The sequence below is a fragment of the Aedes aegypti genome, chromosome 2 (genome assembly GCF_002204515.2).
Source record: "Aedes aegypti strain LVP_AGWG chromosome 2, AaegL5.0 Primary Assembly, whole genome shotgun sequence".
Lineage (NCBI taxonomy): Eukaryota > Metazoa > Arthropoda > Insecta > Diptera > Culicidae > Aedes > Aedes aegypti.
In genome coordinates this window covers 271129082-271145485 of record NC_035108.1, presented here as the reverse complement: position 1 = coordinate 271145485, position 16404 = coordinate 271129082, and the positions used below count along the sequence as shown (strand labels likewise).

At 36.0% G+C, this 16404-nt stretch overlaps 1 protein-coding gene across 3 annotated transcripts in view; it reads left to right on the top strand.

Annotated features, from left to right (window-relative positions):
* Positions 1-12122, top strand: part of LOC5566347 (guanylate cyclase 32E) — a 61895-nt gene extending 49773 nt beyond the window's left edge. For all 3 annotated transcript variants that reach the window (XM_021845079.1, XM_021845078.1, XM_021845080.1), the window contains 6 exons: positions 9789-10197; positions 10260-10429; positions 10490-10667; positions 10723-10863; positions 10922-11574; positions 11636-12122. In XM_021845079.1, the coding sequence (XP_021700771.1) occupies positions 9789-10197; positions 10260-10429; positions 10490-10667; positions 10723-10863; positions 10922-11574; positions 11636-11991 (1907 nt within the window). In that variant the 3' untranslated portion in view covers positions 11992-12122. The remainder of the gene's footprint in view (positions 1-9788; positions 10198-10259; positions 10430-10489; positions 10668-10722; positions 10864-10921; positions 11575-11635) is intronic.
* The last annotated feature ends 4282 nt before the right edge of the window (positions 12123-16404 follow it).

Here is a 16404-nt window from a genome sequence, read left to right as displayed (position 1 = left end):
CATTTTGCATAGAGGCTCTTTAGAAAAAGATACAGCTATTTATACCTTTTGGAGAGAACAGTTTGTCACCATTAAACTCTCAAAAGCGCGCCCTTTAATTAGGTTCGGCCACTATGCTGGTTGAATGATACCGATTTTGACCATGCATCGGTACTCTTGCGTATCAAGTAATTGCCTCTTCTTATAAGGTTCAAAGTCGTTTTTTGTAACTGTGAACAGGTTTCATCGCATAAGACATTTAGATTCTTTGAAACAAGAAGCATGTTTAGAATGTAGGAGGTGTGCTACTCCACTGATTCGGAATCGTGTACCTCCTAGGTATTCAAAAATAAGCATTTGGACGGCGTTAAGTCATAGGGGACCAAGTACAAAACTTGGGAAAATTGGATTATTCGTTAATTAGATGCGAAATTACCTTACCTCCATTTCATTTTGATCAGATTTGATGAATGTTGTAAATTGCGAGAAGATATGTAATAAATTTACTTTGGATGATCAATAAAAATCGATAAAAGTGTGCAGTCAGAGTGGACCAAGTGCTTATTAGCATAACAGCAGAAATGATCAACGCACTGAGAAATGCGAGGAAATCAAACCATTTTAAGAGATTTGTCAGAAATGTCGACATCGAATGATTCTTCTACTCATATTTCAATATAAATTCATTAACATTACTTAATTCGATGCATATGATTTTGATTTTTGGCCATTTATCATATCTGGATGGGTGGTCAGAAATTGCAACAGCTTCTGTGCAGACAGAGCGGACCAAGGGTTTAAAACCAATAAACTGACTGATTATTGCATTTTTTGAGTCGACTTCAAAGTCCGATAGGAGTTCATGGTAGCTCTATGGTGTATTAGAGTGATGCAAATTTAGAAATTTTTGCTCCCCTATGCTTAAACCATTTAAACTATGGTAAAAAGCATCCTCCCAAAATTTGAAATGATTTGGAAGAAATTTGACTGTGCACACGCCATTTGAAGTTTATATGGAGATTACTATGGAAAACGCCAACCTTTTGTGTTCAGCCCTATATCTCTTCGTCATAATATTTTATGGAAAAGTGAACACACTCTTCTCATGTGAAATTCTTCCAGCTACAACTTTGCCGAAGACCACATTTTGATTGGACGTCAGGAAAAATTGTTTTTCATCATCATAAAGTGGGTTTGCCTTCAGTAAGCTTTACCAACTATTCGGCAGGCAACAGTAGTGCACCTGGCGGGAAGAATAGATCAAAGTAATCCAGGCTACTATGTTCTACAGCAAGAAAGCAGTGTTGCTCTGAAAGTAATTGAATGATCATCTCAGCATGGTTCAGACTTTGGAATCAAGAATAACAAATTATCCCTACGTCCCAACAAAATATGATCTTCGGCAAAGTTGTAGCTGGGAAGATTTTACATGGGAAGAGTGTGTTCGCTTTTTCATATATTATTATGGCGAGCGGATAGAGGACTGAATACAAAAGGTTTGGCTTTTCCATAGTAATTTCCATATAAACTTCAAATGGCGTGTGCACAACGAAATTTCTTCCAAATCCCTTCAAATTTTGGGAGAATGATTTTCATCATAATTGACACCGTTTAAGCATAGGGGAGCAAAAACTTCAAAATTTGCATCAGTCTAATGGTGTATGTATGGTATGTCCTAGAACTCGCTTATTGGACCAGTGTATTTTGGTCGGTACTCAAGATTTCCACTTGGTCCACGCTGACTGAACGCATATTTGAATATTTCTGGTCTCCAATGCTTGCAAAACCATTAATTTTCAAGCTATCAAAATGCCACTAATTTCGAGATTGGCGATATGAATTATTGAAGAATTTATGATTCTGGTGTCGAAGGGTCTTGATAATCTGCTTATCTTAAAGATATGCACCCAGTTTGACCATACAAGCATTAAATGATTGTTATTTTCCTAAAAATTGTTCAGTCAGAGTGAACCAACTCACTGAACGATGGTCTTTGGTTCAGTCAGAGTGGACCAAGTACACATAGTCCATCAAAAAATCGTTCTATCAGAGGTTTGGATTATGATTTTTCATGATTATCACTTCACGTTATATTGCGTGAAAGTAACGCAAAGATATGTAGAAATATTGAACCAAAATTTTAACGTGTTAAAAAAATACAGAGCGTTAAACTTTAAGCCCATTTTTCTCAAAATATGAAAAATGTTACTCGTCCACTCTGACTTAACGTCGACCATTTGATCTCGGAAAGAATGATGAACTGCCTCGGATTCTGATTGAGTCATTTTTCCATTTCGACCTCCTCGTCATCTAAGACAAAGAGGTGGCACGGTGCCCCGACAGACCGTTTTTTTTTACTTAAAAATTCAATATAATCCATGTTGAAATTTTGCAATAACACTGAAAATACATACAAAAACGCTCAAAAAGTTCTCCACTGGTATACAATTGTTACCGTTGTTACAATTAGAAATATTTACAACTGACTTTATTTACAAGAGTGGCTTAAGTATATTTTTACATGGCCTAAACCAGTAAGCTTAATTTAATAGAATGAAATCTAAAACATAAATGTCAATGTACAATTGATGTCACGTTCGGTAAACGTGAAACATTCAATGCTGAATATTATTAATTTATTTTACGACTTTCATACTAAGTGACCAGTCCACCAAAGGCTGCCGTATTTATTTTGCTAAATAAAAATTGCTTTTTGTACATCTGATACTACTCTTGATGTTTATGTCAAGTTTTCCACCAAGCATTGCCCTCAGCACTTTACATAAAAATATTTTGTTCAAGTTTTTCAGCCACAACAGGATTTTAACTATACGAGAAACATGATTGTCATTTGGTCGATGTTCAGACAGACTAGACCAAGTGTTTTTGAACGGTTTCAGGAAAACGTACCCCATTTGTTATAAGTATAATAAAATATGTGCATTATTTGCTGTAAGAAGGGAGCTTTTCTATTTGAAGAAACATCTGTAAAAAAAAGGGAATGGTGAATATTGTAATTGATGGAGTCCTGACTTATCTTTGCAAGGCCAAAATATCATCTAGTCAGTTCTTTCTGAACATCGACCATATGTCACAAGTGTTCGACGATTAACAAAGTTTTAAACAACTTTAAACAAATCCCCAATAAATACTACTTAAGTATTAACATTACTAGGACTTCCACTCTATATACCAGCAATCATTCACTTTGTTTTATTTTTTCAGTAACGATAAAATAGCTGTTGCGGGTAATATCAAAGACTTAAAAATAAGACTTTAAGCTGATTAAGCTGACAAATGCAATCAAGTGTAAGAATTGTAGCCTTTTTTTTTGTAAAATTACATGGAATGAGAAAAGATGAGTTTCCGAATTTACTGTTCCATATTCCATATTGAACAAGACTTTATTGGAATCGATCGCAGTTCAGTAAAGATGGGTTCCACTATTTCAAACTCTACCACTCTACCCAAACGTATATGGTAGCATGTAGAGACAGAAGCAGGTGCAGATGTGTTGGTGCTGAAGCAGTGCTTGATTGAGATATAGGTGGCTCCCTTAGCACATTTATTTGAGAGAAGGAGCGAATTAAATAGGCAAACTTCAGTGAACTGGTCTTCTTCTTCTTTCTGGCGTTACGTCCCCACTGGGACAGAGCCTGCTTCTCAGCTTAGTGTTCTTATGAGCACTTCCACAGTTATTATCTGAGAGCTTACTATGTCAATGACCATTTTTGCATGCGTATTTCGTGTGGCAGGTACGAAAATACTCTATGCCCTGGGAAGTCGAGAAAATTTCCAACCCGAAAAGATCCTCGACCGGTGAGATTTGAACCCACGACCCTCAAAATTTGCTGAATAGCTGCGCGTTTACCGCTACGGCTATCTGGGCCCCAGTGAGCTGGTCATTTAGTGCGAATGCCGGGAGAAAAAGTTGCATCAATCTGGTGAAAGACAGCGACCTTGTAGAAGACATCGGCGTATTCTGTTATTGACGTGAGCGCACCAGAGTGAACAAATCCTTCAAAATTTGAAACAACAGGTGATACTAGTTCTAATTGACCATAAAAGTAATCACATGACTTATCTGCTAACTATTATTGTGCTACATTTATTCTCAGATCCTTTTTTCTTTCGAAATAACAACATTGTTAATTGTTGATTTATTTGTTTTACTTTTCAATCGATTTATCGTAGAAAACAACAATCAATGAAATTTAAACCACTAAACCATGAAAAAAGAAGTTAAATCGAAGTCAAAAAAAAAACAAATTTTTAAGATCACAAATCTGGAAAACCAAACTTCCGTTTGAGCTGAAAACCTAATCGCTTGGTCACTAGCTGGTGGTGACCAATCGATTACAAACGGGTGTACGGTTCTCCATATTTGTGCTCTTGAAAATTTGAAGTTTGCCTTCGATTTATCTTCACCTTAAGGAGTGGCTTAAGTTAAGTTGTAAATATTTCTAATTACAGTACTGGACAGAATAAAGTACGCATTGGGCGTTTTCCCATACAAAATGGTCAAGTTTGGAGATCTGAATCTCAGCTTTTAGTGTTCCGATTGATCTGAAATTTTCACCACAGCCTAGATATAACGTAGATTTTACTCAATTAAAATATCACTGCATTTGAAACACAATCTTTTAAATTATTGAAAATCTCTCAATTTGAAAAAAATTGCAAAATTTAATTTTGAAAATATTTTGAAAACAATCAGTTTCACCGAAAAATGATGTTCTGCAAATGTGTGTGTCTTATCAAATTGTACATTTTTGCAGAAGGACATATTGCTCTAAATATTTTCATTTAAAAATTATTTTTACTTTAAAATTTTGTCATTTTTATCAAAATTTGAGATTTGCGATAACTTTAAAGTTCGTTAATGAAAAACTATGAGTTTCTAGCCTAGCAAATTTGAGGTTACTTTCAAGCTGCGGTGAAAATTTCAGGTCAATCGGACTACTAGACCCCGAGATGAAGAAAGGAGTAGGCGTTGCCCACGAACGGTCGTGTTTTGTTTTGCTCCACGCATTTTTTCGTGCTCTCGTTTTTTCCGCGATGTTGTCGGTGAATTGGCTGGAGCTACGCCATCCAGATTTCAATTCGGAAGTGAAATTTGGAAAAAAGCCGATATTAAACAGTGAATAAACTTTCAGAAGTGTTTAGTGTGATATTCTTTGGCTGGTTCCAATTGGTTTTATTGAGATTTGTGCGCCCACGTGATTTTTTTTTTGAGGCTACGCTTGTTTTCCGGCCGACACTACTACGACACCCGGACGAATGGTTCCGAGAAAATAAAAAAGTGGTTACGTTTTACAAAAGATTTTAAAGTAAGAATGAGAAATGATAGTGATAAAACATGCACGCAATGTGGTCTAGCAATGACAAATGGCATGCGTCACATGGAGAAGCAATTGGATGCCACTCAGATGAGAAAAATAAGAAGAAGGAAATCGATTGCTGATTGGATTGGATAACAACGCCGCCTTAGATGGATTTTGGTGAGATTGTTCTGATTACCTATTTATTTGTACCTAAACATTAAATACGCGCCAGTTTCAAAGTAAACATCTTTGAAACAGGAAGTGTGTATGTATTATCATTATCCATTTGATAACGGTAATGCATACATGCGGGGCTTATTGTTAGTGAAAGTGACTTCTGAATGGACGTGTCTCTCCAGCCATTCTGAAATGGGTCACCGGATCTGCAATAGAGCTATCACCTTCTAGCTCCCGGACTGAAGCTTTTTGCAAAAATGTACTACATTTTTGCTGAAAACTTTTTTCCATAATACCACTGCCGGACAGTGGGGGTTAGATGGATCACACACACACACACAATCGGACTACTAGACCCCGAGATATAAGACTCCAAACTTGATCATTTTGTATGGAAAAACGGCCAATGCGTACTTTATTCTGTCCAGTACTGTATAACAACGGTAACAATTTTATACTAGTTGAGAACAATTTGGCCAACTTTTTGAGCATTTTTGTAGTTTTTTTAATGCTATTGTAGATTTTTAATAAGGATTATATAGAAAATTTTAGTCAAAAGCTTCAAATCAGGATTTCTTGAGATTCTTCCTAGGGATTTTTTTTAATTGGCCCAGTTGTGCAGAATAACCTCAGGTATCTGAGCTCTGCGCTCAGATTTGATGGACATTTTTTTTATAATAACGGTCTCTCGGGGCACCGTGGGTGGGTGTTAGTGCCTTGTTACTCTCTTATACTCTTCCGACCATAACTTATCAGTATTCACAAGAACAGATACAACAAGAGTACAATATGGTAGATCTTACCTCGTAACGCACTTCGAAAAGGTGATCTACCCACGTTACGGGAAATGGGACTGATTTTCGATTCACGGCAGTTTAGCTGGTGCATAGTAGGTCCCCTATTTTTGGAAAATATGAAATTATAACATTTATTTATCATTAGGGAAGTTTAAAATTTAAAAATGTTCGAAATTCCAATCTCCCATATCTTTCTTACAATAAAAATAGTGTTCTGTAAAATTCAGCTTCCTTAGTGATGATTTAGATGTGGCCCAAAGATGATGTAGGTTTATATGGAAATTACTATGGAGACATTTTTAAAAATGTTCCAAACACGTTAATACTAAAATGTAACTACAAACTTATCATCAAATAATGAAACCATACTTCAACCCATAATAAAGAATTTTGCTGAAGAGAGCAGTTCAATCCGACGGAATTGAATTTCAACTTTTCAGAAACAATATAAAACCCTGAAAAAAATATATCCTAAAAAATTAGAATTTTTTTCGGAGTTTTATATTTGTTCTGAAAAGTTGAAATCTTAAGCTTTCATTCTTTAAAAAATATTGGAAATCAGTTGAGCTGTTCAAAAGTTGATTTTTTTTAAATAAAAAATCTGTTCCGCTGAAATCTACTGTGTGTGCCGATGAAAAATGACTGATCTTTTATTTTTACATCGCTGAAAATTTTACAGTAAACTTTAAATTTACTGATCTTTTAAGAAAACATTAGAATTGCAATAGCCCCTTTGGTTCCGGCCTTCAAAACACGAAAAAACGGAAATTATTGATTTTTTTTATGTAAAAAAACAATTGTGAACAATGTGAAATTTTATTTTTTTCATGAAAAGTCAAAATATTTAGCTTTAATGCCGTCCAAATAAATTACAAATTAGTCAATCGGTTAAAAAATTATGATTTAAAAAAAAAATAAAAAAATTGCAAAATCGCGTTTTTTTGGTCACCTGTTTTTGAAAATGGTCACCCCATTAAAAAAATCAAAAACACGTGTATCCTTATTTCGGATAAGGAACAAAATAGCAAATTTTCACGGAATTTGGTGATCCACTAGATCGGTTTTCATGGAATGGGTGATAGGTTAAATATTTTTTTAACCCATGGGCTACGGGGCTGACATACAAAATTCAAATTTCTCGTATTTGAGCATAACTCCATATTATTCAATTAAATTTTGAGGATTGTTTCACTATCAATTGGAGTTTCATAAGTGATGCGAAGATATAGCTCCGAAGTCTTGTGGACAAAACTATTCCAGAACATCTCTGGGTCAGGTGGGATAAAAATCACATATACTTCCTGTTAGAAATCATTTATCATTTGGGAATGAAATGTTTTCATACAAAATGGGAACAGACCCGTTATTTTTAAGAAGTAACGAAAGCTCAGGATATTTTCAAAATTTATAGTTAACCTAAAGTAAGACTAAGGCCTCCAGAATATTCTGGAATTTTGCCATATTCAACACAGGTACATAATTTATTTTTTAGCGATTGATGTATACGTTTGTTGGTTTTCAGCACTCACTAAGCCTTTACAGATGTGTCCACAAATTTTGACAAGAATTTGGATATTGGAAATCATCCGAATCGTCCTGGAATTCAGGTATTTTTGATTTACCAAGTATACTACAGTCTATATCAACCCAGTTCTCTTGAAACTTTCTCGTTCCTATCCGTAAAACTCCATATAACTCAAAGAGTGTACTGCTATGAATATTGACAATCTCAAGGTCTTCAGAACATACTGAAGATGTGGGCATCATTTTCTATACGCAACATAACTTATTATTCAAATAAAATGTTTTTAACATATCCATATTTGATCACAAACCTCCGTTATAGTAGAAAATAATTGTTTCCAAGCTTATTGGTTGTACTATGAATTTTAAACTACTCTGAGGACAATATTTACAACATCTACTGTTACTGTTTCTCACTTGAATTTTTGCAATTTTTGTGGTTTGCAGAACCTGTTCTTATGAGAACTTTCACAGTTATATTCTGGGATCTTTTCTTCCACAGCTATTTACTGGGATCTTTCAATTTATCTATGATTTTTATAACAAAGGATCCTCAACCGGTTCTGTCTTAATTGGGACGTAACGCCAGAAAAAAGAGGAAACATCCGAATCACATTTCTAAAGCTTTGAAGATGCCATTAGAGATTCTGCGATATCAGATGTTGAAAACAAGTGAGAAACAGTAACAGTAGATCCAGTATATATTGTAAATATTGTCATTGCAGTAATTTAAAAGTCATAGTACAACCAATAAGCTTGGAAACAATTGTTTTTTTTACTATAACGTTGGTTTGTGATCAAGTATGGATATGTTAAAAATATTTTAATTGAATAATAAGTTAAGTTGCGTATAGAAATTGATGCCCACAACTTCAGTATGTTCTGAAGACCTTGAGATTGTCAATATTCAAAGCAGTACACTTTTTGAGTCATATGAAGCTTTATGGATAGGAACGAGAAATTTTCAAGAAAATTGGGTTAGTATAAACTGTAGTAGATTTGGAAGATCATAAGGACCTGAATTCCAGGACGATTTGCATAACTTCCAATATCCAATTTCTTGTCAAAATTTGTAGACACGTCTGTTAAGGCTTAGTGAGTGCTTTAAACCAACAAACGTAGGCATCAATCGCTAAAAAATAACTTATGTACCTGTGTTGATTACGGCAAAATTCCAGAGTATTCTGGAGACGTTAGTCTTACTTTAGGTTAACTATAAATTTTAAAAACATCCTGAGCCTTCGTAACTTATTACAAATAACGGGTATGTTCACATTTTATATGAAAACATTTCGTTTCCAAATGATACATCAGTTCTAAAAGGAAGTTTATGTTCCCACCTGACCTAACGTTAAAATATTGAAGTGCAATAAAATCGAGTTATGCAAAGAAAAAAGTGCTCTTACGATCAAGGTACTAAAAACTGTGAATTTTTCCTCTCTAAACAACCCAATTAATAGGAATCCCTCTTGTCGTGACAACATGTCTACTTGAAGGTTTCAAATAAAGAGCTTTGGGTGATGTGGTAATATTATTAGTTGAGTTTTGGAAGCATCAGGAGATATCTTCCATTGTTGCAAGTATGAAGAAAAAAATATCAAAACTTTTTTGCAGATGACACGCAGGCTTCGTTTTTTGGCGGAGAAACCTTTGTCATCCATAAACAACGATTTTTGACATCCTTAAGGTTACTCGGGTAAGTCAGTTGTGAAAATATTGGTCCCAAAATGCTGCCTTGAGAAACACCAGCTCTTACAGGCAGTCTTGCAGACTTGGAGTTATGATAATTAACTCTCAGCTTATGCTCATTTCCAACAACCGATATTCATGATTAAGGATCAAAATAAACGATTTTTCAAAAGTTTATACATACTTCTAAAGGCTATGGTTTAGATATTAATCAAGCATGGCTGTTTTTTTTCTTAACAGAATTAATCAAACATGGTCTTACTTATCCTACATTTCAAAGTCATATTTATCACTCTAGGTCTGTACCGTGGAAATATAGTCGCTATCAATTACCTCCACAAACGGTCCGTAGACATTACGAGAACCATTCGCAAAGAGTTGAAACAGATGCGAAAATTAAGGCACGAAAATTTGATCACCTTCATCGGAGCTTCGGTGGACCACGGTGTAGTTGCAATCCTGACCAGCTATTGCGCCCGGGGAAGCCTGGCAGATGTGTTGGCCAACGAGGATCTCAGCCTGGATCACATGTTCGTGTCGTCGCTGGTGAGTGACATAGTGAAAGGACTCATCTATCTACATGACAGCGATGTGGGATCCCACGGTAATCTGCGGTCGAGTAAAATCTTGATCGACTCTCGATGGGTAGCCCAGATATCGGACTTTGGACTGCATGAGTTCAAATCCGGGCAGGATGAGCCTAATAAGTAAGATACGTTTTTAGAAGACATGCCGTAGATAGCATTTCTAACATTCTGAATATTTGCAGGTTTGAAAAAGAACTACACCGAAGTCTTTGGAAAGCTCCGGAGATTTTAAGGAATCCTAATACTCCTAGCAGAGGCACCCAAAAGGGCGATGTGTATTCGTTTGGAATTGTTTTGTACGAAATTGTTGGTATGAAAGGTCCATGGGGCGAAATCAATCTCAACTATCAGGGTAAATCCGCTTCTCATTGCCACCAATTTAGTAGATCTTAAAGTTTAACACATTCTACAGAAATTATCGCAAGAGTTATCTCACCACAAAACTACGGCATATTTCGGCCTCCGCTTCGGGGATTGGAAGCCTCGGACTATGTTATTCAATGTTTGCAAGCATGCTGGGAAGAGGAACCTGATGATCGCCCAGATATTCGGTTAGTGCGAGTCAAGCTGAAGCCAATGCAAGCTGGATTGTAAGTTCTTTGCAAATCTGTTTCTCATTCTCGTTACAAGACAATCCCGTTTTAGAAAGCCTAACATTTTTGACAACATGCTAGCCATTATGGAGAAGTATGCGTACAATTTGGAAGGAATCGTTCAGGAGCGCACCAACCAATTGACGGAGGAGAAAAAGAAAACTGAGTCTCTTCTCCTGAGAATGTTGCCAAGGTATTGAATTAAATTAGATTTTGTAGTTGTTATTTGAACATTATTCACATACTTGCAGAAGCGTTGCTGAATCCTTGATGCGTGGAGAACGTGTAGAGGCTGAGAATTTCGACTGTGTCACTATATTCTTTAGTGATTTGGTCGGCTTCACAGAGCTGTGTGCCCAAAGCAATCCCTTTGAGGTGGTGGAAATGCTGAATGATCTCTATACGTGCTGTGACTTCATCATATCCAGCTACGACGTTTACAAAGTAGAAACAATAGGAGATGCGTACATGGTTGTCTCGGGGCTACCAATACGGAACGGAGATCGCCATGCTGGAGAGATCGCTTCGTTGGCGCTGCATTTGTTGAATTCTCTATCGAATTTGGAGATAAGACATAGACCTGGAGAATTCATTCAAATAAGAATTGGTATTCATTCTGGGCAATGTGTTGCTGGAGTAGTTGGACTGAAGATGCCAAGATATTGTCTCTTTGGCGACACTGTCAACACTGCTTCAAGAATGGAAAGCACGGGAGACGCTATGAAAATACATATCTCTTCGGTTACGTACAACTTGCTGAAGAAAATAGGCGGCTACAGGTTCGAAGAACGTGGCGTGATCAATGTTAAGGGAAAAGGCGATATGCGAACGTATTGGTTAGTAGGAGAAGATGATCAGAAAAGAATGGATCGTTTTGGATCGAATGAAGCTGTAAAAAATATGTGTAAGTGTACCCACATTTTTTTCATTTTATGTCTCAATTTAAATAAAAAATCTTTCAACAGCTTTATCGATCATCCCGGACTTGATTTGTACCCCTGGACATTCCCAACCGGAACTACAGTATGCCTCTCGACGTCCTTTGCACACCTGTAGTGATCAAGAGCTACCCGTTGAGAACATCCCCGGAACCTTAGGGTGCTACATCTGCCGGAAGCGGAAAATCTACAAAATGCCAATGATCTCACATGCTACATCTCATAGTCATTCGGTCAACGGATCAGGAGCTGCCGTCGCAGACGAAGCGCTTTGTACTTGTCGCCACCAGCATTGCTTGTTTGACTATTACAACGATACGCTGATGACCGTGAGAACCATCCGGGAACCAAGATCGGCTCCGCATATTACTTTTATGCAGTGAACAGTGTAGACTGATACCCATCATGGCAACGAAATGGTTTCATAAGTGTACCAAACAAATATTATACAAAGTATATCAATGCAAGTTATGTTGGAAATTTATAAATGTTTTGCCGGTTATGAATGATCATACACAACATGTTTCATTGGAAAATGAAAATCATTTATTCTGTCAAATCTAATACATAGATATATCGTCGAAAGCTCCATTTGAAATTCTTCTGTAAATTTCTTTAAATAGTTTTCCCAAAAATTTTATTACAAATTCTTCCGCGAAGTTTATTAAAAGTCCATAAGAAATTTTTCCAAAATATTTCACCAATTGCGTAAAAAATTCTTCTATGTTTTTTTTTTAGGAATTTTGCTTCAAATCTCCGGATAATTCAAGAATTGAAAAGAAAATTGTTTTTGGAATGTCTCTTGCCTTCGAATCTTCAGAGGAAATTTGTTGAAAACCCCCATGAAAACTTCTGCTTCCGAAATAAGCATTTCTTTTAACTACCTCTAGAGAAAATAATAAATTATCTTTCATTGAACCATTGCCCAACTATTGTTCTACCTGCTTCAACATTTTGTTGTTTTTGCTTACTTCGTCACTTCGTTTTTGCACTTCGTGCTTACTTCGTTACTTCGTTTTTGCGTCATTTGAGAAAGTTCGTACAAAAATCTTTCCAAACCCCAAAAAGCAGCATTCAAAGATTCTAAAAAAAGGTAAATTATAGGAGTTTAGCATTTATAGGAGAAAAATAGCAGAATTCTCATACATATGGATCCTAATTCCTGAAAGTTCATCAGGGATTCCTCAACAAATTTTCAAAGTAATGCAAAAGTTTCCAATAAGATTCAAATGCATTAAAATCTTACATTTTCGAATTATATTTAGTGCAATATATCAAAAAATTACCAACAAAGCTATTTCAAACCTTGTTTCTTTAGAAATCTGATATGGAGTGATTTGTAGAGGAATTTGTAAAGCAATTATTGAGATACTGCTGGACTAGTTTTTGAACCATTAAATGGAGAGTAGATATTTTTGTAAATTTTATTTATGAAAGAATCCTGAGATTACAATTTACAAAAATCGGAGTTATATCTAGAACCTGAGAGAATACTTGATGGATCTTCTGGAGAATATTTTTGAGAAGTTGAAGAAATTGCAAAATGTTAGTAAATTTGGTCAAAAATGTCTTCAAAAAATCCCAAAAGAATCGTTAGAACGGTTTGAAAAAAAAAATCTCTGGGAAATTCTTAGATGAAACCTTGGTAATTTTTCGGAAGAATCTTCGGGAAACAATAAGATAATACTCTAAGAAACTCTTGAACAAATTAATCGGGAAATCTTTGAGTATTTTCGCGGAAGAGTTTCTGAAAGAACAGTTGCAAGTTTGAAAAACTGTTGTCGAATTCTCTGAAGAATTTGTGGAATTAATCCTTGCTTGATGATTTTGAAGACATTTTTGATGAGACTCCTAGAATTTTTTGTACTATTTTTTGAAGGAATGCTTGAAAATTCCTGAAAATCCTACACAAATTATTAATGAGCAGGATACTTTAAACTAACAATTGGAATTTATATGAAATTAGTACCATTACACGATAATCTTAAAACACTCAATACTTTCGTATTTGATCAGGCAATGGACATGCCCTATATCAACTGCAGCGATTTGCAGTAGACAGGATGTCCCGGGCCCGATCTATCTGACAAGCCAATCGAGCCCTCTGTCACCATAGAAGATGGTGTATCCATCATGTCGATAGCCTATATTTGATCCATTTCAATTGGACATTTCATTCCATTCACTCGATTTCTGATATGTTTCAGCAAGATCACAGATAACAGACGTTTGAGTCCGATTGTAAAACTGTGTAAGACAATTAATGTTTATTTTAAATGGAGACACAAGTACGAACATCGTGGTGGCGCTCTTATCGCTAAACTTCTATGACGATATCAGTGGTGAATGTAAAATATTTCAAGACACTGATTGACGCAATACGCTGTGTAGCGGCGCTAGTGATTTCAACGTGTTTCAGTTTGAATATTTACACAGGTTTTCAGATTTTTTTTTGTTCTAGCATGAACATATGTTATTTGTGATCAGATATTAATGAAAATTGTACGGCAAGAAAAAACTTTTTCATTATATCTCGCTGACGTATATTACAGCAACATTTTGTGGACCTGTGATATTATCGAGAAATTACAGTATAGTCATTATAGAGTGTCAAATACAGTGACTAAAATTAATTTTCGTACGGGGCAATATTTTCATATCAAGTTAGTATAAAACTATTAAATGACTGCCATATACTTTATCAATAACGGAGGCCATAGGTATCATCTTTTTTTCGGTGATCATAAACTGTACTCATTTGCTTAAATCTTTGGAATAATGGAAAAGTATTGAATTTGTGTCTATAATTCACGCAATCCCATAATCGTACAACTAACAAAAATCAACCATACAACATTTAAAAATAATTTTTAATGGGCTAGATGATTGCTCGAGTACTTGATTGCATTGTTCAAATGTAATACAGTACATTAAATGTTGGGCAATTTATAAGCGGACAAATTCGAAAATTAAGCAAATACCAGTTTTTTAATGTTTTCTGGTTAAGAAATCCAGTAAGTCGAACAATAATGCACATTTTTTTCAAGATCACTTCCTTAAGAATGATAACAACGAATACTGAACAAGTTTCGAAAACCTAATATCAATTTCAGAGTAGCTACGAGTTATTATCGGCATCTTATACTTAAGAATCTTAGTTAATATAGCATTTATAATAAATCCAAAACCAAATATTTCAATTAATTAACTCATTACGCGTGGTAAAGAGGGATTTGAATCCAGGACTCATGTATGCTAGACAAACGCTTTATCAACTAAGCTACCGAGCCACTTGGTGACCCAATAACTCAGTTGGTTACAAGTTTCGAATTTAAATCCTCAAAGATCACGCGGACCCTTTTTATAACCCACATCCATCCATCTCATGTATACTACAAACGCGCGCATGTTTTCGGGTTCATTAGGGTTTTTCTTACATTTTTTCAGGTTTCGGGTCGGGTTTGAACAGCAAATTTATTTCGGGTTCGGGTTTGTTTTTCAATTATTGTCTCTTGTTCGGGTCGGAACCGGGTTTGAAGAAAAAAATAAGTCGGGTATGGATCGGCTTTGTAAATGTGAAACCCGTCCATATCTAGCAAATATCACATTCTGCTTCCAATGGCCACCATGGAACCCTCAACAAACATCCACTTTTTTATATCCTGCAAATAAAGAATAAAATAATATGTTAATCAGTCCACAGTTCGGGAAGTCTCCCTTCTGCGCCTACGGTAGCCAGTATTTATAGCTCAGAAATCCCGTAGGTACGAACAAGTAAAAGGTACCAGAGTCATAAGAAATATCACTTGAGATAGGTAGACATGACAGTCCCTTTAGAAACTTTCTATCAACTCTTTAAAATGCCGCCTTCACGTTACAACAACGAACAATCGAAAATATACCCAACAAATTCCACGGCTGTAACTTCAAAGTATTTATTTCATGACTACAACAAGACATTCAAATCATTGGATTCATACTGCTTTGCTCAACATTACATTTGACAACTTCGTCAACACTAAAGAACAATTTCGTTCATCTCAATATAGCAATCGCTTCACAAAAGAACAACTATGTTCACAATATACGACAATTTCGTCAGCTCTGAAGAACAATTTAGTTCAACTCATATTGGTAATTTCACCACACTCAAATAAATAAAATTGGCAAACTCGCCACCTCAAAGAAAAACGATAATCGCCAACACACATTTCCATGATCCTTGTCGCCACTTTTATATCCTGCAAATAAAGAATAAAATAATATGTTAATCAGTCCACAGTTCGGGAAGTCTCCCTTCTGCGCCTACGGTAGCCAGTATTTATAGCTCAGGTAGGTACGAACAAGTAAAAGGTACCAGAGTCATAAGAAATATCACTTGAGATAGGTAGACATGACACACTTATTCGACAAACGCAATTATGGCAGTTTTCTCCAGCATAATATACTGCTTCGCGACTAAAAATGGGTGCACCAGCGTGCGAACTTCGATTTTTGACCAACTTCGCCGCGTCGCGAGTCGCTTCGCTATAGTGCGCATCTATGCCCTTCACCGTGTGCATTATGCGCACTATTGAGAATCGAGTTGCGACGCGGCGAAGTTGGTCAAAAATCAAACTTCGCACGTTGGTTAACCCATTTTTCAACGCGAAGCAGTATATTTGGATAAATATGACCGCAAATTAGCTTCCACCCGAACGTGAACTTCTTGCGGCGGCAAAAAATCAGCAGAAGGCAATCTGCTTCGTTGGCCCACTGTGCGGCACGCTGTAAACAAACTAGTGCGGCTTCACGCA